The sequence below is a fragment of the Pyrus communis genome, chromosome 16 (assembly GCF_041283825.1).
Source record: "Pyrus communis isolate YQ-2024b chromosome 16, ASM4128382v1, whole genome shotgun sequence".
Taxonomy (NCBI): Eukaryota; Viridiplantae; Streptophyta; class Magnoliopsida; order Rosales; family Rosaceae; genus Pyrus; species Pyrus communis.
In genome coordinates, this window is record NC_142580.1 from 12,979,490 (window position 1) to 13,006,810 (window position 27,321).

At 36.3% G+C, this 27,321-nt stretch overlaps 2 protein-coding genes and 1 long non-coding RNA gene across 3 annotated transcripts; 1 reads left to right on the forward strand and 2 right to left on the reverse strand.

Moving 5' to 3' along the window:
* The first annotated feature begins 292 nt into the window (after nt 1–292).
* Nucleotides 293–8,638, forward strand: LOC137731381 (uncharacterized). Its single transcript, XM_068470490.2, has 18 exons — nt 293–816; nt 2,604–2,846; nt 4,116–4,179; nt 4,262–4,391; nt 4,475–4,619; nt 4,742–4,990; nt 5,079–5,163; nt 5,788–5,890; nt 6,105–6,230; nt 6,307–6,420; nt 6,658–6,776; nt 6,929–7,016; nt 7,098–7,190; nt 7,315–7,404; nt 7,518–7,637; nt 7,742–7,833; nt 8,128–8,185; nt 8,352–8,638. The coding sequence occupies exons 1-18, from the start codon at nt 612–614 to the stop codon at nt 8,427–8,429; spliced, it is 2,202 nt and encodes a 733-aa protein (XP_068326591.2). The 5' UTR covers nt 293–611; the 3' UTR covers nt 8,430–8,638.
* A 3,340-nt stretch (nt 8,639–11,978) lies between these two features.
* Nucleotides 11,979–17,255, reverse strand: LOC148690000 (uncharacterized). Its single transcript, XR_015957965.1, has 3 exons — nt 16,795–17,255; nt 12,571–12,689; nt 11,979–12,494 (listed from the first exon to the last, which is right to left on the reverse strand). It is a non-coding gene; the product is annotated as an uncharacterized LOC148690000 (long non-coding RNA).
* A 7,391-nt stretch (nt 17,256–24,646) lies between these two features.
* Nucleotides 24,647–25,573, reverse strand: LOC137737063 (early light-induced protein 1, chloroplastic). Its single transcript, XM_088687248.1, has 2 exons — nt 25,317–25,573; nt 24,647–25,186 (listed from the first exon to the last, which is right to left on the reverse strand). Exons 1-2 carry the CDS (start codon nt 25,452–25,454, stop codon nt 24,752–24,754), a joined length of 573 nt encoding a protein of 190 aa, XP_088543374.1. The 5' UTR covers nt 25,455–25,573; the 3' UTR covers nt 24,647–24,751.
* Nucleotides 25,574–27,321: the final 1,748 nt, after the last annotated feature.

Sequence of the window (27,321 nt, forward strand, 5' to 3'; positions counted from 1 at the left end):
TCACATTAGGAATAAAATTATTTCATTACCATTAAACATTTGCCAAGTGATCAAAATTGATAGAAAATTAGATGAAAAATTCCAAAATCTAATGCCAGAGGAAATTGCTTAATTATAAAAGTTCGGAAGATAACCGACAAAATTAAAGTTTAGAGAGAAAATTGACAACTTTTTATATAAGTAGGAGAGAAAATTGAGAAATACCTAAAAATTATTATAGAGGGTAAAAAGGGAAATTAAACAAGGGAGTACAATGAAATGAAATTTGGACGACGCTTTGTCGTTTTTTTCAAAACCGATAAATGCTCCCAAAGTCGTAGACTCGCAGTTGTACCTCTCTGGAAAGTGCTAAAAACACACCTTCCTTTGCAAGCATCCCTTTTCTTTCTTCGTCTTCTCCACCGGTGCGACCAAACGCCTCAAATCTCGATTTCAATCTCCGCCGAAGATCTAAACCCCCAAACCCCAAACACTCTCTGTAATTCCATCGCCATTGACGACCTCCGCCAATTGCAACTCCGAGATCTCCTCGCCGGCCCTTTTATCCTAGTCGTCGTCGGTTCATTTTCTTCACTCGGTGCATACGAAACGACTTTTCTGCATTTGTTGAAATGGGAGCCGTGCCTTCTACGCCGCGCTGGGGCAGCAGAAGCAGCTTCGCCGCGCGCCCACTTGACACGGCGGAGTACCTTATTACTACCTTCATCGGCGACGAGTCGTTTCCGATATCCTCCGATTTCTGGAATAAACTCCTCGAACTCCCTCTCAATCTCCAGTGGCAGCCTGACCGCGTTCATCAAGCTTGCCAGACTCTCGGTTCGTCAATCTCTCTCTCTCTATATAACAAAACGCTCCCTTTATATTACTGCGCACCAAAAATGCAATAAGGGTTCTGTTATCTACGGCATTGGCATTATTAATGATGAAATCGAACCATGACTGTGTCGGTTTGTAGTTTTGGATATTGATTATGAATGTTCTAATAAGGATTAGGATCAACGTAGGTTAACAGATTTTGATTGTTAGAGTGTAAACCGTTGTTAGAGACAGTTAATTGTCCCCCAATGGACCCAAAATTACTTAATCCACTGCACAGAGCACAATAATTAATTAAATAACTAAAAAAAAGCAACTATCTTGGGGCAGAAATTAGTGGAGAAAAACTTGTGCCGTGCGGAATTTGGTTTTTTTTTTTTCTCATACATTGAATACATTCATGTACAAAATACCTTTTGGTTCGAGATTCGGTCTTTAGAGACTTGCTACGCTAACCTAACTGCTTAATTCTGAGCTTGTGTTAAACCAAGGCAATAGGATCTTTCTACAAGAGGCTTTCTGTTGGACTGGTTGTCAGACTGAGAAAAATACTAAACCGTCTGTGGGTTACTGAGATCCCCCAATTGATGTAGGGTAGTATAAATAGATAGGAATCTAGAAGAAGATCCGGACTCACTTTGGCCTTTGGCATCACACCAAAGGTGCATTGGAATCACTCCAGTAGAGAAATTAGAAAAATTTTGGCATCACCCTGAAGGTACCTTGGAATCACTGCAAGGTTGCTGTGCCTCACACATAAGAAAGTAGAAAAACTCTAATTTGTTGAATGCTCCTTCATCACCAATGCTCTTTGATATGTAGTTGAATACTGTTGTCAAAAGCTATTGTTCATTTTATTTAAATTTTTTTCTTTCTGGGAGCCTTATTTTCAAAGCATTTAAGCTTTTTATCTATTTCACTCTTCCATAGTAGATACAAATAAGGACTATAAAGTTTTGAGCAAAGGAATATCTAGCTCCAGTTCAATAGCATTTAGCAATACGACCAATCACTCCTTCTATCAATTAGTAAGCGAAGAAGAGAATTGTCCAAACTTCTGCTCGAGTGTATATAGAAATAGTGGGGTAGATTAAATCATAGTATTTATTTTAGAACAGCCATAGTGCTGCTCACTACCTGAATGTTTTCTGGTCAGATTGTCAAAGCACCTATGTCATCAAATTAGATTCATATCTCTCCTTATGAAAGTTAAATATCTACAATGGAACCTAAAACTGTTATGGAATGAACTCCTAGAAATATTAGATGTTGGTTAATAGGTTGAGCAGTGACTTAAAACACTTTTTCAGATGACTTTCTAAATAACCCAGCCAAAAGAATGAACTCTGGTGAATCCAAACCCATAATCCATTTGTGGGAATACAAGATTTTTCAGAATTTAAATCCTGTAAGTATTTGCAAATTGGCAAATATATCACAAACTCAGCCATGACTGTTTAAGGTTACCGCAAAATGTGAAAAATTGTGATTTGCTTCTGGGTATTGAATGATTTGTTTGCTGAGCTTCCCCATTTTCCAAAAGGGTTATGTAAAGTTTTGATGATATTATTTGGTCATGCTTCTTGAATCTTGAGATTGGTAACTCTGTTCGTACCAAACATGCACCCATAATTCTTGTAAGTTCTAGAAATGTGCATGAGAATCCATTTTAAACACATTTCCAGTTGACCGTCTGTTAGCTTATATGCATGTGCTTATCTGGCTCTTTGTTATATTTTTATATATATATATTTATGTTTCTGTATCTCATTTTCTCTCATTTGCAGCACAAAACAACTATCATACCAGGCATCTTGCAAAGATTTTGATCCACATGGCATGGTGTTTGCAAGAATCGATTTCAACTTCTTCTAGTGCGCGTTCTCTTGTTTATATGAAGGCTGTAAATGCAGTGTACATCTCATCCATCTTTCTAAAGTACTTCATTGAAAATGCAAAGGACGAGAAGATTGAAGAGTTGCATTTATCCCTTGATGAAAGTGAGCCAATGCCAACAGATATTTCAAAAGGTACTTCACTTGTATTCTGTTGACAATAATTAATATCAATCCAAGAATGAGTTTCTGTCAAAGCCCGTTTATGATTTTCTTATGAAATCTTCATGAAATCTGAATGTTCAACTTAAATTCCGTCATAATTTTTTTATTCAAAATGTCATGAGACTTGGTAGGTGAAAGGGTAGTTTACTCTCCTTCCTAGTCTGATGGTAACTGTGGTCTTGCGAATCAAATAGAACCTACTTCTATGCAGATTGGTTAATAGGTGTTAGTATTTTAGACATTTTATGTTGGAAAGTAGACAAGGGAATAGGTTTACTTGTTCAATTTGGTTTGTATTTTGTATTCTATAAACACCTCCATATGGAGAAGATTTCTGAGGTGTGTGGAATTCTAAAATACTTTGTTTAACTTGGCATCAGAGCCAAATTTGGTCCTTGATTGAACCCTATTGTGCTTGCTTCCCTGTGGGTGTGCGAAGCTAAATATCTTTGTGTACCCACAGGCCATACACCTGCCGATGATTATGTTGTTGATGAAGTTCACGCACAAGTACCTGGATGTCATATGCATGATGATGTGATAAGATGATGCTTCCACTACTTTGTCCTTCCTGTGCTTTGTGTTGCCTTTCCTTGCCTTACTTTGCCTTAATTGGTTTTGTCTTGCCTTTGCCTTACTTTGCCCTTGACTTTACTTTTGCCTTGCCTTGCTTTGCCCTTGCCTTTGCCAGAATTTAACTTGCCTTCCCTTGCCTTAATTGGTCTTTGTCTTGCCTTGCCTTGTCTTGCCTTTTCCTTGTCTTGCCCTAAAATTGGGGTTTTATCATGCCTTTGTCATGTTGATTCTGGACATGGAAATCTCGTTCTCTTAGTGACAGGGACTGAAGAGAAGATTGGTTTGAATGAAGCTGATGACGACTGTTGTCTACATGCTGCTGAAGACTTTGTTTTTCTTCTGCAAACTCGTTCCTTCTCTACCATCCTTCTGAGTTCAATTATGTCTGTGTTTCATCTTTCATTTGGTTTGGTTATCTTTGAAGTTTTTGCCTTCCTTCTCTACCATCTTTCCGAGTTCAACCATGTGTTTTATCTTTTATTTGGTTTGGTTATCTTTATTACCTGGGTACTCCACCATCTTTCTGAGTTCAATTATGTTTATGTTCCTTTTTTGTTGGTTTATTTATCTTTATTACCTGGGTTAGGCTTCATTTGATTTTAAAATATGATATATATGACCACAACATAAATCTATAGTTATTTTTGTTTATCAATTTTGCAGATTTAAACATTCAGGAATTTGTTATGCATAGTGTGCTTAGCTTTATTGGGTCAATAGATGTAAGGTACATCCTCAAGCACCCATTTGTTCCTTATCACTGAGATTATGTTGTGTTTTTTCTAATTATGTATCATCTTTGTCACCAGTTCTGATACGTACCTCCTTCATTTGGAGCTGCTTAACTTCATGCTGGTTGCGATGTCAACTCAGCTTCTTTCTGGGCCGTCTCCAGGACCGGAAGATGTGAACCCATTTATCGATGCAGCAATGTCTCAGGTTACTTGATGAAACTCTTGGGTTGTGTTTCATCCAAATATTCCGTTGTTTCAATTATCTTACACCACTTCTGCAATGCTCAGGAAAGTTCTTTGGTTCTCTTGGTTGTCCGTAGACTGCTCCTCAGTTACATTACGGGACCTTCCATATCCCTAAATAGTGCATCTTATTCTGTATATTCTGAAGGAAGTCAGCCCGGTGTTTTACAAAGAGTTGGTTCTGCAGCTGGTATGGCGGTATCCTTGATGCATTATTAAAACTTATTGTTTGCTTATGGAAAGATAGTTTACCTGGGCAGTAGTGAACGTCAATTTCTCAGGGAGTTGTTGACATCAATTTTTGATATGCAGCAAATTTCATGTTATTGCCATTCAACTTTCTTGTCAGTTCAAGAGGTGAAGGCTCAAGAAGTCTGTTGGCAGACAGTAGTCTCCACGTGCTACTTATTCTCATTCATTATCGTAAATGTGTTGTGGGCAATGAACCAATTACAGATAAAAGTAATGATACAACTGCTTCAGACTCCCTTTTGAAAGGGAGTACACATTTTTCTGACAACCCTTACTGCAAGGCGTTGGAACATGCAACAGATGTTGAATGTGAGATACTTTCTTGTCTGTCTCTTTACGTAATCTTATTTCGAAGGTATATTCACATAACTTGAGTAGATATGTTCCTTGCTTGCAGTTGATCGAGCAGATACTGAGGGTAATGCACATATTGGTCCAGTTTTGAGGTTACCTTTTGCCTCTCTGTTTGATGCTTTTGGGATGTGAGTGGCTCTCTTTCCTTTTATTCTTTTATTTTTAGATTAGATTTACTATTTATCAAGTATAGGCTAATTCTTTGTCTGCATCATTATGTAGACAATAAGATTGTTGACACCAAATTAGGGTTTAATAAGATCTTACTGGTGTGGGAGAGGAAAAATGTTTTGTTATAGACCATCTCCAAGGGAGATGTCAAAAATACAACGTAGACATATACCAGTGAGTACCATTTACTCCAACCGCGGTAAAATGAATATCGTTTTGTAATTTGTATACAGCTGACAAATTAGTTCAACGTGGTATTCATGTGCATGGCTCTTTTATCTTTTTCTTTTGGTTGTACATAACTTTTATATCTTTGATTCCTACATAATCGGTGAATTACCTATTTATCAATAGGTTGTTGCCTAGAGTCAAATGCCTCTGTGGTTTCATCTTGATTTACATGGTTGCGATATGTTATCCTTGTTCAACCTCCAAGTTGCAATTCAAGAGCGAAAATAGAAATCTCTAATTCTTAATTCAAACAGATATAATCTCTATTCCTTATTTCAACCTTGCTCCACGTTTGTTTCCCGTTTTTGTTTTTTGAGTATCACCAAACAGTTTTGTTGTGTTTTCTGCAGGTACTTGGCTGATGAGGCTGCTGCTCTTTTACTTTACTCTTTGTTGCAAGGGAATGCCGCTTTTCTGGAGTATGTCTTGGTGCGAACTGATTTAGATACACTGGTATGGAACAGAAGCTTATCATGTCATGAAAAAATGTTATTAAGATGCATATTGTTTTTCTGCCTTATTATGTGCTCAAGTATTAGTCTTTGGCTATATTTCATAGGTAGTGATTTACCAATTTTGTGTTTCATGTTATTTTGGACTAGTCATTTCTGTTTGCTTCTACATTGATATGAAAACTTGATGCTAATATGTTTTATGAAATAAACAGTTGATGCCTATTCTTGAAGCTTTATACAATGCTCCAAAGAGGACACCTAATCAAATCTACATGTTGCTGATTATTCTTCTCATACTTAGTCAGGATTCTTCTTTTAATGCCAGCATTCACAAATTGGTAAGGATCACCTGCGGTAGCCAGCACAAAATTTTTATACATAAGGCTCCTATTAATGTATTTATCACGTCAACAGATAGTTCCTAGTGTGCCATGGTATAAAGAACGTCTCCTCCATCAGACATCTCTTGGTTCCTTAATGGTCATTACTCTGATACGGACAGTGCAGTATAACCTATCTAAGTTGCGGGTATCCATCTTTCCATTTTCACTGTGAACTTTCATTAATTTTCTTGCGAGTGTTATTGTCAGATTGCTTATATGACTTGATATTTATGTCAATTGGATGTAAAACCTCGAGATTAAGCTTTTAAATACTTTAACAAAGTCATGACAATAGTTTTTGGGTGGTATGTTCATGTGCAGCATTTCTTTGAAGATTTGTAACTTACCTAATTATCATGTCTGGTTTGTTAAATTGTTATAGGATGTTTATCTCCATACAACGTGTTTGGCAACTTTGGCGAACATGGCACCTCACGTCCACCGTTTGAGTGCATATGCATCCCAGAGATTGGTCAGCCTTTTTTATATGCTCTCTCGAAAGTATGCCCTTTTATGTCTATGGTGTTTTCCATGAGCTTTATATTTTCATTTCTATTTGTTTTGTGGTTTACAATGTTATTCTTTCATACACTTCTGGCATGGGTTTTTGTTAACATATTTAAAAATATTTCTCTGTGTAACATTTGATTTAGGTATAACAAATTAGCAGAAATGCGAGATAAGCAGATGCGATTAGCCAAAGGCAACCCATTTGAAGGAAATGGACTTGCAGATGATACAGTAATGACAGAATTCCTTAACTTGTAATTGTCACCCTTTCACGTTCTTTTGTCGACTCAGCTAAAATTTTTCCATTTGCAGTCAACGGAGATGCATATATATACCGACTTCTTGAGACTAGTCCTTGAAATATTAAATGCAATTTTGACTTATGCCCTGCCACGAAATCCTGAGGTACTATCATGTACACTAGCAGGGGTCTGTGTGTGTAGTGTTATATTGTTCACACAAAATTATTAATGCTATCACATTGTAAAGTTTTATGTTTTCCGTATACCTCACTGTATGCAATGGACAGGTTGTATATGCAATAATGCACAGGCAGGAGGTTTTTCAGCCTTTCAGGAATCATCCACGCTTCAGCGAGCTGCTTGAAAACATCTACACTGTATGTTACAGAACTTGTGGCATATCCTGTTATATAAATGGGCAAGTTTTGGCAAATACTTGGACCATTTTTTCTTAGTGTATTTGAATTGTATTGTTTGTTTGGCTTTGTAGGTATTAAATTTTTTCAATAGTCGCATGGATGCCCAGAGAACGGATGGTGAATGGTCAGTAGAGAAAGTACTCCAAGTCATAATAATGAATTGCAGATCATGGCGGGGTGAAGGGATGAAGGTGAAAAAAGAAAAGAAATGAAAAGAATGAATTCTCATTTGGCCTGAGAGCGCAGTTGCTACCTGGAGATTGTTTATAATGTCATGAAAATCTTGTTTTCTCAGATGTTTACTCAGTTGCGGTTCACATATGAACAAGAGAGTCATCCGGAGGAGTTCTTTATTCCGTACCTGTGGCAGCTAGTTCTATCCCGCTGGTAAACTGTCTTCTCTCCTTATAGAGGGGAAAAAAATAAAAAGCAACAATGTGCTCATTCCCCACACCCCCCCCCCCCTCCCCCGCGTCCTTATTTGAAATAGGTTATATATTAGTCAATTTTGCAGAGTGCAGAACTTCCCGTGTTAATATTGAACATGTTGGATGTTCATCAATTTAATTATGAATCTTATTATCCATTTTGCATCCCTTGCGGGTTGAGTGCAGTTGCGATTAAGTGCTGTCTTTGGGTCATCTTTTTAACTGACATCTGTTTTCTTTCATGTGTTTGCAGCACACTCAATTTCAATCCTCGATCCATAAATTTGTTTCCAGTTGATCCTCCTTCCGAAGTATGTACATATCTGCAAGCATCATATACTGGCAAAGGCATATATGCGTATACTTTCATGAAATTTGATTTGCATAGTCCCGTTTTTAGTTGATTTAGTCTCTTAATATTCTCTCCGTCAGCATGTTTGATTATTGTTCTAGTAACAATTATTTGGTGTTGTGCAGAAACAGAGTGAATATGAACTGGAGTCCAACGATTACGTAAATGGGGAGTCGACGAAGCAAGTCTTTCTTGATCCGTAAATGCAACACTTAAAGATGCCGCAAGACGAGACATTGAGGTTTGTCAGTGGATGTGTAAATACGTGAAATAGTAGCAAAGATGTATTCTTGTCATTCTTTTCTGTGTAAATGTTTGCAACGCTACGCAACTAGGTCTTTCACGAAAATGTATTCCAAAATCCAAATCTCCCTTGTAATGGTGAATAAAGAGAAGATGCTCATTTTCTACCGATAAGTTGTCTCCTTTTGTCATATTTGTACCGATAAGTTGTCTCCTTTTGTCTCCTTTTGTCGTATTTGTACCCACAACATGTTACCGTTAATCTATCCGTTGCTATTTGCAGTTCAATTATTCTGTCTATATAAAGTTGAGGGCCAGTCTGACATGCACTATTTTTCTATCTCATCGTAAGCTTCATACTTGCTAGTGTTCTAAAACGCGGGCTAGACGGCCGCCTAGGCGGGCTTCCGCCACGATTATTATGAAATTGTTCAACAAATCGGAAGGGCTATTAATCTGTGGCGGCCGTTGGGCGGGCAACGTAGGCTAGGTAGCCACGGCAGCATCTTGGTTTTGTAACCAAAAAAAAAAAAAAAAACTCATTTGTATTGACGACAAGAGAGTGATTTGTTGAGGGAGAGAGATCTGCAATTTTGTTGTTGAAAGAAGAGAGAGGGAGCTGTCTGGAACTTCTTGAAACCATCGCCATCGGGGATCACCACTGCACTGACCTACACAATTCAGTTGATTTTTGGGTTGGGTTGGTCGAGATCTGCGGTTTGATGAAGATGAAGGCTTGTTTGGTTGATGACAGGACAACACCGCAGGGAGAGGGTAAATGGGCAAGGCTTGCTTAAACCAAGGGAGAAGCGAAGAGAAGGGATGGAGACTTTGGAATTGACGGCATAAAGAAAAAGAAGATAAGAGTAATTGGGTTTAGGTAGGGAGAAGTGAAGAGAAGGGATGGAACTTTGGAATTGACGGCTTAAAGAAAAAGATGAGATTAATTGGGTTTGGGTAGGGAGAAGTGAAGAGAAGGGATGAGACTTTTGGAATTGACGGCATAAACAAAAATAAGATGAGAGTAATTGGGTTTCGGTGTTAGAATCAGAAATCATTCAATGAATAAAGAAAATTACTTCATAATAAATAATGGATGGAGAAATGAGAATATATAATAAATTAAACAAAATATCTAGGAGTTGGTTGTCGAATCTTTTATCATCTTTAGGTTAGGTTTTTTTTTTTTTGTAAATAACTAAACATACAAGGTCTTTTTGGATGTATATACTTTGTGTATTCTCCATGTAAGTATAGTTTTTTTTAGGTGTAAATAGGCACTTATTTACAAAATATATAATAAATTTATATAAATCCGGCTAGGCGCCCAACTAGGCCCCTATCCGCCGCCCGACTAGCGCCTAACATTTTTTAGAACCTTATTTGCTACAATTTCATCTTTCAATATTACAATGAACAAGAGGAGGAGCATGGTTATGCAGATGCTACTAGTGGTTCGGTTGCAGGTGGTGATCGTGACGGACAAAAAGGGCAAGCCATTTCCGCAAAGGCCAAGGATGACAGTAAGAGGCTTCCTTCTGCGTCGGGCAAGTTTGGAGAAAAAATTGAGAGAATTGTGGCGAGGGGTTTCAGGTCGGATTCAAGCTCTTCCACGACTATGCGAAGTTAGTAGCACCAACGGCTGCCAATTGGGATGATGTTACCCTTGCCATGGCATTGCAGAAACTATGAATTTGAATCATGCTGTTATTTGTTCTTAGTTTCAATGTTTGTTGTAGTCGTTAAGTTTCAATGAAATGACAATAATTTTCCCTAATTTACTGCTCGTTTAGTATTTTTTTGGATTCAATTTCTTCGTTTTTTAAAACTAATGAGTACTAGTTACTTTCATTGTTTTAAGAACTAGAGATAATTTTCAAATCGAATACCAAACAACTCCTAAGCTTCTTTCCAATTACATTGGAGATACTTTTACAAGACCTAATCAAACAAGAGTCCCACCCTTGACATACTCAGTGAAGGCCAAAGCAACCAAACCTAACATGGCCAACCTTCCGTTCCAGAGCTCAGCATCTGACGTCATGATCCCATTTGATTTGGACTCCACGCCGACTCCTTTGAAAAGAGGAATCACGGATGCAACTGAGAGCAAAATACTAGTTCCAAGGAACAACATAAACTACCGAGCTAGCTAGAAGCGATTGCATGGAAGCTGATGCTGCCATTATAATTTGCAGTATACAGTGTAATTGTTAAGCACTAATGCAAGCAATTCAGATTCAAGAAGGAAACTAGTGCTTTGTTGAAGATGCTTGTTCTTGATCGATGTTATCAGAGTTGAGTCTTGTGTAGGGTTTTATGGTGCAGCGGCCTTAAGAATGGGAAACAAATGGGCGGTGGATATTTTGGCAACATTGTGACACGCGTTCTCTTGTCCACACTCGGTGGTCTGAGGGACGATGTGCTAGGCAGTGATTTATGAGGTCACATTGTTCAAATGTTTCAACTAGAGGGACGACATTTGTATTGTAACTGCTCATGAGTTATGACTACCCTCGCCGAAAGAGGGGTTTGTAGAAAGAAATTAATGTGTTATTGACACACAATGTTACTGTAGTGATATATCTTTGTGAAACAAGTCTATTCCTCTCTCGCAGTCATTACTTGCATTTATTTGATAGCTTGGAGAGTTTTGTGGGCATTTGTTGTTGTCTTTGTCCACATACATGCATGGTGGTTTAAGAGACGTGGCTCCCCAAACACAGCACAAAGAACAAGTCATAAATCTTATCACAATAATTTTTCAAGGTTTAACTTCTCTAATATTTTCAGTAATGCAGCTAGATTATTGCATGCCCACCACAAAGAAATTCTAATTAGCACTATTTGCATGCCCAACACAAAGAAATTCTAATTAGCACAAAGTTGAGCTTTATATTGCTGTGTTATGATTGTATATATATGTGTATAGTTCGGCACTTTCTTCTATATATCAGATTAATTAATATGTTTCAAAAAATTATGGCAGTTGAGTGAAAATCGAAGCATAATTTTCATCAGCTTCCTTGTTATGTAGGTTTTGTTGCAAGTGGTTATGATTCGTTGTTCATATAGCTGTTTAAGGTCCCTCTTGACATATGTATTTTTGCTTTTCTTTTAATAAGTTTACCTCATAGTCTCTTCACATGATAGCAATACTGGAATGAGATTGATTGTGTGGTTTTTTACTAGAACAAATTAAAAATTAAAGCATCAATCATTGATAAATAAAAAACAGATGATTTTATTTTATATTTTAATGATGAGAAGAGGATAGTCCAGAATACATCTTTACAAATAGAGCTTCCTAGAAAATACACCTGCGCGTTAATATGTGAACTGAACGCATTAGGCGTAACTCTATGAATAAAACATATTTAACCTGAATAAATTCAACATAATCAACAGAGGAACACATAAGAGAATGAGGTCGATAAGATAAGCTGCTTGGCCTTTATATACATTCAACTGAGCTGACATGTAAAAATTTAAAACCCAAAACTGCATAATTTATCATAAAATTCACACAATCGATTCGAGTGCTTCCATTGAACTCTAAGAGATCAGAACATCTTTTCAGTAATCGGGATAAAAATAAATTCAAAATACAAACACATTTGCAATGAACGAAGACGAAAACACTGTAAGATCGAAAGCAAAAATGAAATTGACCAATTTCTTTTTAAGAAAACTGATGAAAATGATTTGAAAACTTTGAGTTTTAATGATAAGGACAAAATAAAGGGTAAAGTGAATAGTACCAGGATTAACTTTTTAGTGTAAAAATGTGGTTTTTCATTAGAGTGAACATTACCGTGGATTTTTCATTAAAACTCCCATTCTTTTTTCGTCTCCTCTAATTTTTCAAGTATAGCCTTCTTTACAGCTTCTACGTCATTTTCGGTTTCAACTGCTGTCTTCGGGTCACCAATGGATTCATCTGATTGACCAGATCGACTGGCATCCAATGCGGTTTGTGCATTTTCGAGTTCATATCTCAAATTCCTTTCATTCTCTTCCATCTCCTGATAACAAAAATCATACATTTTCAGAAAGAGTGTTGGTCCCCATTAACAAAAAAAGGATATACTCAAGTCTCACCATTAGCTTCCTCTTCAACAAATCTGCTTCTTGAATTTTCTCTTGTATTTTATTTTCACACGATATTGCCCTTTCATATGCAGCGTTCTCTTCCTGCAATGTCACCTCCCTCAACTGGTCTGTCCACAAATGCAAATGGGAACTATTAAGAAAGATTAAAACATCGCATTTTTGATACTCCAAACCTAAACTACACAACTCCATAGCCAAAAATAAACAATCACATAAAACCCAGATAGCAAACAGAGAAAATGCATTAAATCAAGTACATCCTTGAACATTTTAGCATAAAGAACAAATTTTAGATACAAAATATATTGCCGCAAAACGAATACTAATAAGCTTTCAGGAGTGCAAGTTGTCCCCTAAGCAATTCTTAAGCCAATGTAATTGGTTTCAAAATTCTTGGTTCTCTTCACATAAATTTTTGGTTATTGTATAAGGATGCTAACTTCATCGTATAACACTACAGTTAAACACATTTCTCTGAAATTAAATTAAGAAAAGATTTGACATTAACATGCCACAACAATTACACTGTTCCATGAAGTAATCTTACTATGGCAGCCAAATTGGCACAAAACATGTAATAGTCCCTTCTAAAACAAAATTCAACCCATTAATAATATACTCATTTAACACTCTATATACAGATTACAGAGTTTAAATAATTTTCCGAAAACAACAAACCCAACAAACAAATATAAAAAATAAAAGTAACTACGTTCCCAATAGTATAATCCATCAGAAAAATACAAAACTTGCACATGTTTAAGGACCATGAGAAAGAACAAGGGTAGTTCCAGTAAAATGAAAGCAAAGACCACAAAAGTAGGAAAATGAAGATGCAAAAAATGCAGAAAACCGCCAAATACACATGCAATTTGGTCTTTTCAGAACCAAGAATAAGGCATACTTTTCCACAATTGTACAAATTTGGATTAAATCGAAGGCCACCAGAGTGGTAGTAGACATTCTGTATAACGGAGTTCCCGGTTAGGCCATAGATGTAAACAAATATAAACCAATTCTAGGCGTTCAAAATTATCACATACTGGTGGTACATCTGGATAGCCACTGGGGAAGCAAACATCAAAGAAGAAGAGACCGTGGTAAGGAGTACCCTCCGCCCCAACAATTACACCTCTCACACAATCCGTTCTTGTCTCATAAGCTCTAACAAATATTGCATCCGTGGAAGTCAATGAAAAGGGGGTAACCACATCTAAGTTTCTATAGTACAAACACCAATCCAACAACTATATTCCATATATTCTCAACTCCAACTTTCAGTACAAAACCAAATTTATGAAATTTCCAAAGTAAATCCATTAGCAACTCAGAGACTTCAAATTCAAGGACCAAATCTAATAAAATTTTAGTTAAATGACCAAAGCCAGACCAAAAGACAAGAGATTTTAGAAATATTTTAAATCCAACACAACTAATTTGGTCTAACGAAAAATATGAAAGCTTAAGGCCTAGGTGAAATGTTCAGTAAACTGCAAGGGGCCTCCGCCAAGGCCATAATTGAACAGTCATGTCATACAACTCAAAATTACTTTAATACATTTGGATAGAAGGGAAAATTAAATTTATTAAATTTCAATATAAAGAAAATTACTTAATGTAGGAACAACATTTGTGCCGCAATGGCGTCAAAAAGAAACAACCAAGTTTATATGCTGCAATTTGGATAACAGAATTATAGGTTCATAACAGTCCAAATAAACTTCACCAAACCAACATGACATGACATGAAAAATGAGTCAATTACACAAGTTTTATTCTACCTTGTGCCAAAGAGTTTATGCTAGTATGTCCTCTTATGTTTAAGGAGCAATTGAAAGAGTTATGCTAGTATGTCCTCTTATGTTTAAGGAGCAATTGAAAGAAAATAGTTCATGAATGTCGCGCTTCTGCTGGAAGCACAATGCATCGAACGGATTTGATTTCACAGCAGTAACAACCAAAAAATCAGATAACGTAATGGAAGAAAAACAAAGATTAATAACCATACACCTATCCATTTTCTTTTGTGAACAAAATTTGTCATTTGCACCTAATTTAAGGTCATGCTTGTTTAGATATATAATCATAGCAAATAGAAAGACTCAATCCATTGATAACACCAGCAACCATAATTTCCTACTAAAAACAACTTAGCTCAATAAATTTCTTAGAAATTAGGATGCCTAAGACAGTGAATCAATCTCTTGAAAATCAAATCATAGCTACAAAGCAATTCGCTTCAAGCGATCAACATATCAAACTCAGTCCAAGTTCACCAGCCGCATTTAAATATATACTCGAAATAATTCATTAGTACAATATAAACTTATATTTTGACCAAGACAAAAGACAGTTCATAGATATATTTCACTATTCAAATCACGAAATCGAATGCAATAACAATTCTTGGAATAGGGGATCCTTCAATGTTATGAAACATCCACACTGATCTTAAAACTACAAATGTAAGCACCAAACTCTGTAAAGGAATCATATCTAATACAGCATTTGCATATATGCTGTCACGCCCCAATCCCGACATAAGTTCAAGATCGACACGTGATGTTACCCAAATACTCGTATATCTCTCATACCCCCATCTCAGGATTATGGCAATCACAATTCAAGAATCAAATTGCAAGGAAATTTTCGTTTACCTTATGGTTGCATCTAGCCTTCTCATTAGACTACTTACGTACCCTCGAATAGGGATCAAGCCATTCGTAGTTTATTTCCACAAAACCAGACGTTTATTCCACTAAGTTCAAGCAGAAAAGCATAGCATTCCTCAATCATTTATTATAATCTGACAACTTGCAATTCCTGGACTCAGGCTACATAACCAACCCCCATGAAAACATGATTTCTCTCCCATCCAACATATAAATCATGATGTCACAACATGATATCGCAATTCACAACAAACATCATATTTAAGAGTCAACGAAACACAAAACCATTCTCTAACCGCATTAATTAATTAATTTGATCAAAGTAATAAATTCTCATATCTTCTAAATCCATACCTTACGAAATCATAATCGGTTGATAGAAAATCCCGAAGGAGTCACTCAGACGTCCAACATCTTTTCTTAATTCACAAGACTCTCGAAACCATTGACACAAATATATATATATATATATATATATATATATATGAAACTAAGGATAAAGTGGCATAGTTAGGCCAAGCCTACTTCTCCAAACAACAGGATTTTAGGCCACTCCATGAAATTCAACAACCTCGGGTTCCGGACTACTCAACGGAACCAAACCAAATATGATCGCCTAAAAATGTATCATGTACAACTAATCATTATCACCTCTAGAATGCGTATGGTCCCCCATCGCTGATATACCAAGCAGGACCACGGGCAAAAACTCATCGTGCAGGCAGTGATCACCTATCACGGATATACCAAGCATGATCACCCATGTACCACAACTACGTGGTGCAACCTCATCCTCACACATTAAACATAATTATACGCATACATGCTATCGATTCCACATATCAACCAGCATCAAGTCAAATGGAGCACAACACAAGGAATTCCCTTAATTACTATTTCTACCAAAATCCAATAAAGTACCTAACTCATCTCCTGACTTCCATCTCCATCTCATGCTAGGTAGAATGCCAAGTTCAAATAGATATACAGTTGGTAATCATATCCACATAACTATCAAACAATATTTAAATTCCATAATTATCATAATATTCATCATAATCATCAATCACATTATTAAAAAGATAATTAAACACATAAATGTCCCAAACATCATCAGTGCACAAGCCAAATCCTATTTAATAAGCATAGGTCTATGACTAAATATATAAAATCACATTTCAATAGAAATCATATTCATAAGACCAATTCTTAATCACAATTGATACCAATACAAGAAGTTAAGATAATAATTGTGTCTCATATATTCAAGTCACTCAAACCAATATAGGCCCACTAGATTTTCACTAGTAATACCCTAAGGTCCGTAAACCATATATACAATAGCATACTAAAATTTGGTGTCAATTCAATGGAAAGATCATCAATTGCTAGAATATTTAAGTGACGGACCTTATCGAAAATATATTCAACCAACAGCATTTCATAAATCAAATGTTACGTATCGGAAAATTCGATTTTTTCCAAAAATTCTCAAATTTCACAAGAATGAAATTCTCAACAAGTAGAGTAAACTTTATACCTGCGGTCAAGGCCAATTTGGCCGGAAAACACCTCTAACTGGCCACGAACTGCCGGAACCCTAAGGTGGGTGTTCTTCAATTCGACTTCCTTGGTGTTCCAACGCCCCTACAACCTGTTGGGTCTTGTTCCTGGGTCCAAGGGGAGTTGATTAAGGGTGATGGTGCATGGTGATACTCACCGGAACGGCGGAATCGCCGTCAAAACTCCATGGGTCACCTGTACTGTTTTTACATGGTTTTGGACCCAAAACCCTTCAATCTTGGACGAGAAAGGTAAAGGGAGGTATTGGAAGAGATTGCAGGTGGTTAATGGTGGTTGTGCAATCGAAAAGATGGCGAAAATTGCCGAAATTTGCTCGGGTAGGGGCGCGGGTGTACGGACGGGAGGGGAAGGTTTCTTTCTTCCTTTTTCTTTTTCTTTTTTGTCTTCTTCCCCCTTTTCTTTTTTTTTTTCCTCTTCCTCCTCATTCCCCCTTTTCTAATCCCCCCTAGCCGGTTCCCTTAACCCAAATTATAAATTTGGGCCTTTTACCCTCTAGTGGAAATTAAATAATTTTCACAATCTAAAGTTTCACAATTTTAAACGTCCGTAACTATATCGTTATAACCCGAACTCACGAACAGTTTTCGCCTGTGCGCTCGTGGCTTCGAGACTTATTCGAAAACGTTACTTGTGCCCTCGAAAGGTCAACGAGTAAATAATAATTTTCTAAACTTCACTTTTCGTAATTAGTTTAATTGAAATCTAATTTCAAATAAATCAATATAAATTCTCGAAAATAATATAAAATCTCAATAATATAAATACGTAGATTATAACAGTGAAATCTGAGAACTAGATTTCACATTTGCATTCTCTCATCGCCTACACATATATACTAAGCCATTTTTGTGCACTACAAATTCGAGAAAGAATCAAGTCGGCCTCTGCCATGCAAATGGTTTGTTCCACTTCTTTTCTCCGGTTCCCAAAGCTATAGATACGACCGTAATAAAACATACATGGCCCTCACACAGTTCAGCCCCCTAGCAATCTAACAAAGATAGATTATGTCAAAAGAGAAAAAGAAAAAGAGCTTTAAAAGCGAGTTGTTTGGTGTGGTTTTCATTTTCTCTTCTTCTCTTACGGACTAAGCATACATGTTAGAATTCCTTTGTCCCACATCGGTTAGAAGGTTTGAGAACAAGCTCTTTAAAGAGAATTACTCCACTTTAACTATCACCGAGGCCTTTTATATTAAAACCCCACACCTGACGGATTAAGCAGGTGGCCAAGTGGGGACAATATTAGTGTTGTTGGAGTGCGTCCATGACCCGTCTACCTGAAATTTAAGATGGTATCAAAGCCATGAGACAGGCCCGTACATCCATATGAATGGGTGGGTCCCCTTTGGCCCCACGCGAATGGGTGAGCCCCAACATGGCTCTACGTAGGCTAAGAGATGCCATGTGTGGGTTCATGACCCGTCTACCTGAAATTTAAGATGGTATCAGAGCATGGAGACGGGTCCGTACATCCACGTGAATAGGTGAGTCCCCTTTGGCCCCTCACGAATGGGTGACCCCCGACATGGCTCCACGTAGACCAAGAGATGCCACGTGCCACTGGCCCAGCGCGAACAAGTGAGCCCTGGCTTGGCTCCACGTGGTTTGCCGATGTGTAGAACTTCACATGTGACCCATAAAATGAGAGTGTTAGAATTCCTCTATCCCACATCGGCCAGAAGGCTTGAGAACAAGCCCTTTAAATAGAATTACCCCCTCTAACTGTCACCAAGACTTTTTGGATTAAAATCCCACACCTAAAGGATTAAAGAGGTAGCCAAGTGGGGACAGTATCGATGTTGTTGGACAAAGACTGAAACCATCTTTCGTGAGTCAGCATCGCTTTCCTTTGCCCTTTTTGGACAGAGACTTGAACCATCTTTCGTGAGTCAACATTGCTTTCCCTTGCCCTTTTTCACTTTCTAATCTCTGCAGATCCTAACTTTTATCTGGAAACATATAAAAACTACAAAATCACAACTGGCTTATACTGGATCAACGTTTTTCTTTGAAATCTCTATTTTAGACATAGTATCGAGAAACAAAAAGTCTTATATGCAAAAGATAACTCATTCATCACAAAGCAACAATACATTTACAGTAATTGTTTAAGTCAAAACATATTGATCATCATGAATTGCAGCATTAGTATTCTAATTAGAAACTTGTAGCCATAAAATTTAACTTTTGACTACCACGTTTGATCGCATTAAACAATCGAATTATCGATAATTACCTTAGCAGAAACTTGAATTTCTCTGGCAGTCACATCCAAAGCAAGTGCATAACCTTAAACCCTCCGATTTTCGCTAATCAGATTTAAACTCAAAACCAAATCATTAACAGCATCGTTATACTAAAACTAAATCATTAGCAGCAGCATTATTAACTGATTAACTAAACTAAATCATTGACAGCAACACTATTAACTGATTAATTCACTGACCTTAAAAATAAAAAAATAAAAAAAGGATTAATTAACAAATAACAGTAACAAAAATTACAAATTTACCGGCGACGTAATCTATGGCGGTGAGATCCCCACTCTTCCCTTTCCCTCTCTCTCTGTCGCAACTAGTGCAAGTAGAAGGGAAGGAGGCAGAGAAAAGTAGAAATTTGCAGCATTCAGCACCCGAAAAAAAAAATGAAATCTAAAAACATTATAAAAAGGAAAACAAATTAAAAGGCTTCACAGATAATATTTCGGTACATAATCCTACAGAAACTGACATTTCACATGTAACAACCGACCCGCCCTCTTGATCCAGTGTTGCTTGCCCAACTTTTTTGTTGGGTCTTTACCCTCTTTTTTTTTCTTTTTTTTTTCTTTTTTTTCGATATTTTGAGCAAAAGGCGGATGTCTCACGTACGGGGCCACGACTAGTTTCAAGCTTTCAGCTAGGGGACACCATATAGCAATAGCCGACACAATTGCACCAGAGGACGGATCTTTATGCTTCATTTTCGTCGGGAAGAAAAATGTTACATGATTACTCTCACTCTCTCAGTCACTTGTATAATTGCATTTGTATTATAGCTAGGACACCTTTGTGCTGGTCTTTTCCATATATGTAGCTAGGTGCATGGTATATGCGTTTTGGGCCTCATTAATTCTCAATTACGCTTCATGTTTTCTTCGTATTCTTATTAATATTCTTATTATCTATACTTCTATATTATTAAGAGAACCCTTATTGTTAACTTTTTTTCTCTTTTTTTCCTATTTTGCCCTCACTTTTGATACACATTATTGACAAAATGAGGGTAAAATAGTAATTTTGTACCTTTTAACAAAATGACAATCATATCCCTATTTTTCCTTTTTTTACCCTCTTTTTTTTGAGAAAATGACAATCATATACTTATTTTTCTAATTTTACCCTCACTTTTGATGCACAATATTTACATAAGGAGGACAAAACAGTAATTATGTAATATTAAAAAAAAATACACTTATTAAGAGAGATTGTTCACACACATAAAGTATATTCTCTGTGCGAGTATACCTTAAATTTTCGTCATTCACCTTATCCTTGATAAGAAGGAAAAAAATATCTTATTCAAGAAGGCCTCATTTTATTTTCATCCTAGGCCTCCGTACATTTGATCGGCTCTGAATATAATTAAGGCGGCCTCATTTTCTCCATTGTTCGCAAAATCTACTGGCCTAATAGAAGGAACTTTCTTTTATCTTCCATTCCTTTCTTTTATCTTCCATTGTTTGAAAAATTTTCACAGGTATCCGAAAAACAAGTCACATAATATATTATTTTGTATGTTATAATTGATAAGGACAAACAACATGGTTATCTCCCAAGAAAACAAATTTATATTTTATAATTTAAGTGGCATAGGTAAAATAGGAGTAGCTGAAATTGAAGATAAAATGAGAGAAAATCGGTTAAGTTGGTTTAGACATGTGAAACGAAGAGGCACGCGATTACGAGACAGAGGCTCAGGGTCAAAGGTGGAGGAATACCTAGGAATACTTGGAAAGAGATTCTAAAAAAAAAACTTGGAGTACTTGGAATCTTTCTATACCGACTAAATATTAAGAATTGTGATATTCACACACCCTTTTTTATTTTTCACACTTTTCTAATTTTTGGTCGTCGGATCGAATGAATTGAAAAAGATCAACGGATAGAAATTAACAAATGATGTGTGAGAAGTAAAAAGAGGTGTGTAGATAGCACATCCCAATATTAATTGGCATGGATGGTCAAAATAACTTGTCTACAATACTAAACTCGTCACAATTACTCAAATTATCCACGACCTACTTTGACAATCATATCAAAGGTAAGGCAATTAGACTAACATCACACCAGTACTTTGTACACCATGTGCCGTCTCTTTGAGAGTTAGGTCAATATCACAGTCACACCAGCAGTACTCTTTGGATGACCATTTGTTGTTGTCATGTGGATCAATAATTTTTATGTTAGTCACACAAAAATAACAATATTATTGACGATTCTTTGATACAAACGGGTCTTGACAGATGATGGTTGCCGATGCCCTTGCTGCTGGTGGTCAATCTTCTGAGTCCCGTGTTTGGTTGAATTCTTTCCTGCCAGAAGCCAGTCTTGACATAGTAGGACTTTTTTAAGGCACTTTTAAATTGTCAAGAAGAAAGAAGTCATATTAAAACTCATAGGAAACATGTGAAATCTCGTTCCTAGATTTTACTGTTATAATCTACGTGTTTGTATTGTTGAGATTTTATACTATTTTTGAAGAATTTATATTAATTTATTTGAATTTAGACTTTAATTAAACTAGTTACGAAGTTTGAAGTTTGGAAATTAATTATTTAAAATTCGTGGACCTTTCGAGGTCACAAGTAACGTTTTCGAATTGATCTCGAAATCCTTTCTAGGGTTGTGGACCCTACTCTCGACCTTAATCGACGGTTGGCTTTTAATCAACTAGTCGGAGTTCTTCTAGCGTGTTGTTGATAGAATGTTGTTGAGACTCCATGAAGCTTATTAGGCTCAGCATGATGGCGTGTCTTCCTCGATTTACATATTGATGACATTACATTGTGATATGCTTGTTTATTTTATGTGATTTGATTTGTGTATTGAATTTGTTGTGGAATGTGGTTGATTTGTATGTTTGGCCTAATGTGATGGAATATGAGTGACTTTAATATATGTGGTATAGTTATTACCCTGTTTCTGTATTTAGTATCCTTTGTGGATATGACTTGGTTTTATAAATGTGTTTTCTGTTGAAAATGCGATTTGACTTGTGCATTGGAAATGTTTGTGACATGTGATTTGAAATGCATATTGAATTGCTTGTGAAATGTGAGGGCTAGTAGTGGACCGTTAACCCATTGTGATGGGGATTTGTTGCTTTGATATTGTTGCACTTCTCGCTTTGTTGACCCATTCTCAATTTAGTACTGGCGCCTTGTTTCATTTCGTTGAGTCTTTGTAAATTGAGCACTTGGTTCATGTTTTGTTCATTCGAGTCATTGATATGTCCCTTGGCCTTCTGCTCAATTCCATTGAGTGATGGTTCGGAATCCCTTCTACTCCGCAATTCTGTTAAGTGATGGTCTGGAATCGTATCCACTTGGATTCCATTGAGTGATGGTCCGGAATCGTATCATGGTTTGGATTTCGTTGAGAGGTCTGGAATCCCCCTTGGCGTCTTGATTCCGTTGAGTGGTCCAGAATCCCTTTTGGTGTCTTGGTTCCGTTGAGTGGTCTGGAACCCGATGTTGATGGATTTCGTTGAGTGGTCCAAAATCACATCGTTTAACTTGTTGGTTACTTTGATTTGATATCAACTTTAGAGATGTAAGCTTCGGCCGAACTGCGTCACTCTAACCCTGCATTTTGGTATATGACATGTGTTATTGATTGATGTGACTGTGGAATAATGTTGGTTGTGATTGTTGTTATTATGATTAGACTCAGTGACCATTGTGGCTAGAGGATAACATTGTGATTTTTTTTTTTTTATTATTTATTTTGAGATGTTGCATACCATGAATTGCGGTATTATGTGAAACATAGTGATTTATATGAAGGATGAATTGGAAAGCGTATGTGTGGGAATAGCATACATGCGTGCATGACAAGATGATACTTGTGTTTGGCATATGGTTGATGTGTAGTGTGGTACCCTATCTTTTCTGCTCGAAGTATTTTACGAAAAGAGTCGAGTTTGAGGAATGACAAACTACGAATGGCTTGATCCTTATTTAGGGTACATAGGCAATCTAATAACGAGGTTAAATGTGACATCCCACATCGCCCAAGGGAGTGATCCTTAAATGTATATTCTCATCCCTACCTAGCACGAGGCCTTTTAGAAACTCACGAGAAACTTCCTAGTGGGTCACCCATCATGGGATTGCTCAAGCCCCCTTCTCGCTTAACTTCGGAGTTCCTACGGAACCAATTGTCACATCCAGGCCTGGGGCGAATCAATTCCCGGCCCCCTCCACCACCGTAGCACGATATTGTCCGCTTTTGGCCCCGACCACGCCCTCACGGTTTTGTCTTTGGGAACTCACGAGCAACTTCCCAGTGGGTCACCCATCATGGGATTGCTCAAGCCCCTTTCTCGCTTAACTTTAGAGTTCCTACAGAACCCGAGGCCAGTGAGCTCCCAAAAGGCCTCGTGCTACGTAGGGATGAGAATATACATTTAAGGATCACTCCCCTGGACGATGTGGGATGTCACATTAAATGTAGCCATAAAGTGTACGAAAAATTACTATGCGAATCAATGCTTGAGTTGTGCTTTGCCATATTTCGGAGGCGAAGTATGTTAGATATACGAATACTTGATAACGTCACATGTCGATCCTGGACGTATGTCGGGATCGGGGCATGACAAAACATGTGTTTTTTCTTTTTTCATCCACAATTGATATTTGACAGAGACTATCTCTACCAAAACTAATTTCCAAAATTTAAGCAGGAAAAAGCATAAGGGTTATATTTATGGGTTTTTATTTTTTTTATTTTTTTAACTTTAGTCCTTAAAAAAGATTGAAATTTCATAAAAATCTAATGTTATATTACATATTGAATATAGTCGCTTAATGTGTCCTTAATTCAAATTAATTAATGTGTATATTCAATGTTTCCCATTAAATATTTGAATTTATTAATATACACTTTTTAATATATTTCTAACTAATGTTTTTAATTTATTAATTTTAATTAATATTCCTCAAATATGAAAGACTCAATGTATGTACCGAAATATATTATATTGAATTAATGTACCAAAATGTGTGTACCGAAATGTATTACATTGAATTAATGTATTAATTTTAATTAACATTCCTCAAACATGAAAGACTCAATGTATGTACCGAAATATATTATATTGAATTAATGTACCAAAATGTGTGTACCGAAATGTATTACATTGAATTAATGTACCTAAATGCTTGTACCGAAATGTATTACATTGAATTATATTATATTAAATTAATATACCTAAATGTGTGTACCAAAATGGATATACTAAAATACATTAATTGAATAATATACCTAAATAAAGTAGACAAAGTATACAAAAATATAATGTATAACAAGAATGAAATGAAAATTATAATTATAATGGAATATACTTAATATATTAAAATTAAGAAGAAAATGAGAAATAATTAAAACATCAAAATATAATTAATATATAAGGTGATTAATGTATCAGTGGATCAAAATTAATTTTTTATTTTACTCATGGTTTTAGTTTAAAAGTCATCTTGATGAATGATTAAAATGAAGTTTTTATGCATCATAATATTAAGTGTGCACTAAATTACATCTCTGGAGTGAAAAATTTCTTATAAAAACTGGTAAACCCTAATTACATGTGGAAGCTTTTCGAAGGAATAATTAAAGCTACAAAACACCCGTACTAATTAGGACCTAATCAAACAAGAGTCCCTCCCTTCACATACTCAGTGAACGCCAAAGCAACCAAACCTAACATGGCCAACCTTCCGTTCCAGAGCTCGGCATCAGACGTCATGAGCCCATTTGATTTGGACTCCACGCTGACTCCTTTGAATAGAGGAATCGCAGATGCCACTGAGAGCAAAATACTAGTTCCAAGGAATAACGAAACTCCACCGTCGGAGATCTGAGAAAACACATCCTGGCCCTTGGATAGCTCCACTGCCAAAGCTGAAACAAACCCTACCATTGCAAGTCTGCCGTTGATTCTCTCCGGGGCTGGCCCACTGAATGCAAACACATCTGAGAACTTAGTGCTGGCCTTCTTTGGACGAGGAGGAAAAGGTGTAGGTGTAGGAGGCGGTGGTGGGATTTTGGATGCCTCTGGTGTTGTAGAAGATGGTTGCTCCTTCTGACCATTTTGCAAATGAAAGAAGATTAATCAAATTAAGTACATGGTTAACTAGGATATTTTGTACAATATATATGATTATGATGTTAATCAAATGACCAAACTAGACATGCAAAGACGTGGTAGTTACCTCGGCCGTTGAGCGGACAACCATGTGGCGGAACCTATTAGCAGGAACAAGGTGGCTAACTCTCACTGATCTGCTCCTTCCAGCTCCATAAACTACCGAGCTAGCTAGAAGCGATTGCATGGAAGCTGATGCTGCCATTGTATGTGATGCTATTTCAGTAAACCCAAATTAAAGATAAACAAATAGTAGATAGGAAACTTTGACGGCTTAGTTTGAAGTGGTTGATCTTTAGGTCTTGTGTATTAACCTTGAATGCCTTGAGTGGCGTTTTATAGTGCAATGCAATGGCCCGAGTAGGGGAAGCTCATGAACGGTGGATATATGGGACCACGTCACTCCATTTGCCTTTACCACTAATAACTGGCCACGTGATTTTGTTGTCCACACATGGTGGAAAGAGAGACGTGGCGTCTGCAGACACCACTGTGTAGCAGTCAGAGATTTCTGAGGTCACATTTGTTCGAGGTTTTCACTTTTTTTTTTTCATCTTATTTTTGGCGTGCACTTTCTTTGATCTTTTGAGCAATGGGCCAATGTAGAGCATCCCCAATATAAGTTATAAAACTACCAAATTTTAGTTTTTAAAAGTTAAATGTAATTTTTCTTTTCATGAGACTATAACACTATATTTGGATGAGAAAAATAAATTTGAAATTTAGATAAAAGTTTGAATTTATAAATTGACATGCATAAATTTCCTTATTTGGATTCAAACGAATAGAAATTTAGAATTTCCATGTAGAAAAAAAAAACTTGGAATTTGGGACCTTCATATCCCAATTTTAAATTCCATGTGAATTGGTGTCATTTCCCAATTTTTATGATTGAGAGTTTAAAAATAACAAATTCCGTATTCAATTTTATTGTTCTTTTAGGTTAACCAAATAAGAAAATTCACAAATTTTAGAAAATAAAATCTCGTCATTTCAATTTTCGTTATTTTAAAATTTCTTAATAATCTTAAATTTCTTCATCCAAACATAGTGTAAAGGATTGTAAGACTATTTCCAACTCTTAGGTTAAAACCTAAAATTTTTAACCAAAAACAGTTTTTCTGCTCCAATAAATTTTTAGCCTGAGATTGTTAAAGCATGAATTTAGGCTTTTTTTTTTCAAAGTAACTTTAAAAAAAATATTATGTAGACTATCCTAATTTAATTTTTGAATATTTTAATCTAAAAATATTTAGATTCTGATAAATATTGAAAAATCATTAAACCAACCTCTAATATGATCTTTTGACATCTTGGAGAATTTGGAAATGGAAAGAAATGGTTTTGAAAGATGGTAGAAGGAAAAATTGGAAGAATTGTAGGGAAAAGGTGCAATTTGTATGGATGTTTGAACAAATATAAACGTATTTACAGAATTTTTTGGTGAATTTTGATTTAAATAATTTTTTAATTATTTTAGCAGCTAAATTTAAATTTGGCCCATTGGCTCTTTTTTTCTTTTACGTTAGATTTGATCATATTAAATATCAATCATTGGATTCAATGAATTATAAATATAAAACAAAAAATTAAATAAATTTGGATCTAGACCGTTGGATCAACTAACAACCTAAAGATGTTTAATAAGAGAACCTTAGGGCTCATAATTGTTGTTGACATTTTTAAAAAAAAAAAAAAATGTTGTCGACATGCCTATGTGGGTGGGACCCAAGGCTGTCTGTTTTGATAAAGTAGGGGCATTGGGCACGTCACTCCCTTGTGTCTAGCTGAAGGCTGGGCGTGTTCACTCTCATCAGTGAGCTAACCCACTAACTTTGCCTCAAATTTTGGTCAGAATTTGTCCCAATTTTGAATTTTAACCCATAACTCCACTTTGGCCCAAGGTTAGAACTCAATGTTAGTGAACCAAGAAAAAGAGTAAGAGAGAGTGGTTTTAGAAAATCAATGAATTGGGTTTGAATTGTTAATAATAAAATATTTAAAGTTTGTTAAAATAGAGTGTTGTTAGAGATAAAAAGTCAAATTGAATAGCTAAAATAAATTTTGACACT

Bases quoted from the DNA above. Each gene is read 5' to 3' on its own strand.
- LOC137731381 (XM_068470490.2), top strand. From the start codon at position 612: ATGGGAGCCGTGCCTTCTACGCCGCGCTGGGGCAGCAGAAGCAGCTTC. The intron at 4,392-4,474 runs GTTACTTGATGA...TGCAATGCTCAG, and splicing joins TCGATGCAGCAATGTCTCAG to GAAAGTTCTTTGGTTCTCTT. The intron at 7,405-7,517 runs GTATGTTACAGA...TTGGCTTTGTAG, and splicing joins TGCTTGAAAACATCTACACT to GTATTAAATTTTTTCAATAG.
- LOC137737063 (XM_088687248.1), bottom strand. From the start codon at position 25,454: ATGGCAGCATCAGCTTCCATGCAATCGCTTCTAGCTAGCTCGGTAGTT. The intron at 25,187-25,316 runs GTAACTACCACG...CAAAATGGTCAG, and splicing joins TTGTCCGCTCAACGGCCGAG to AAGGAGCAACCATCTTCTAC.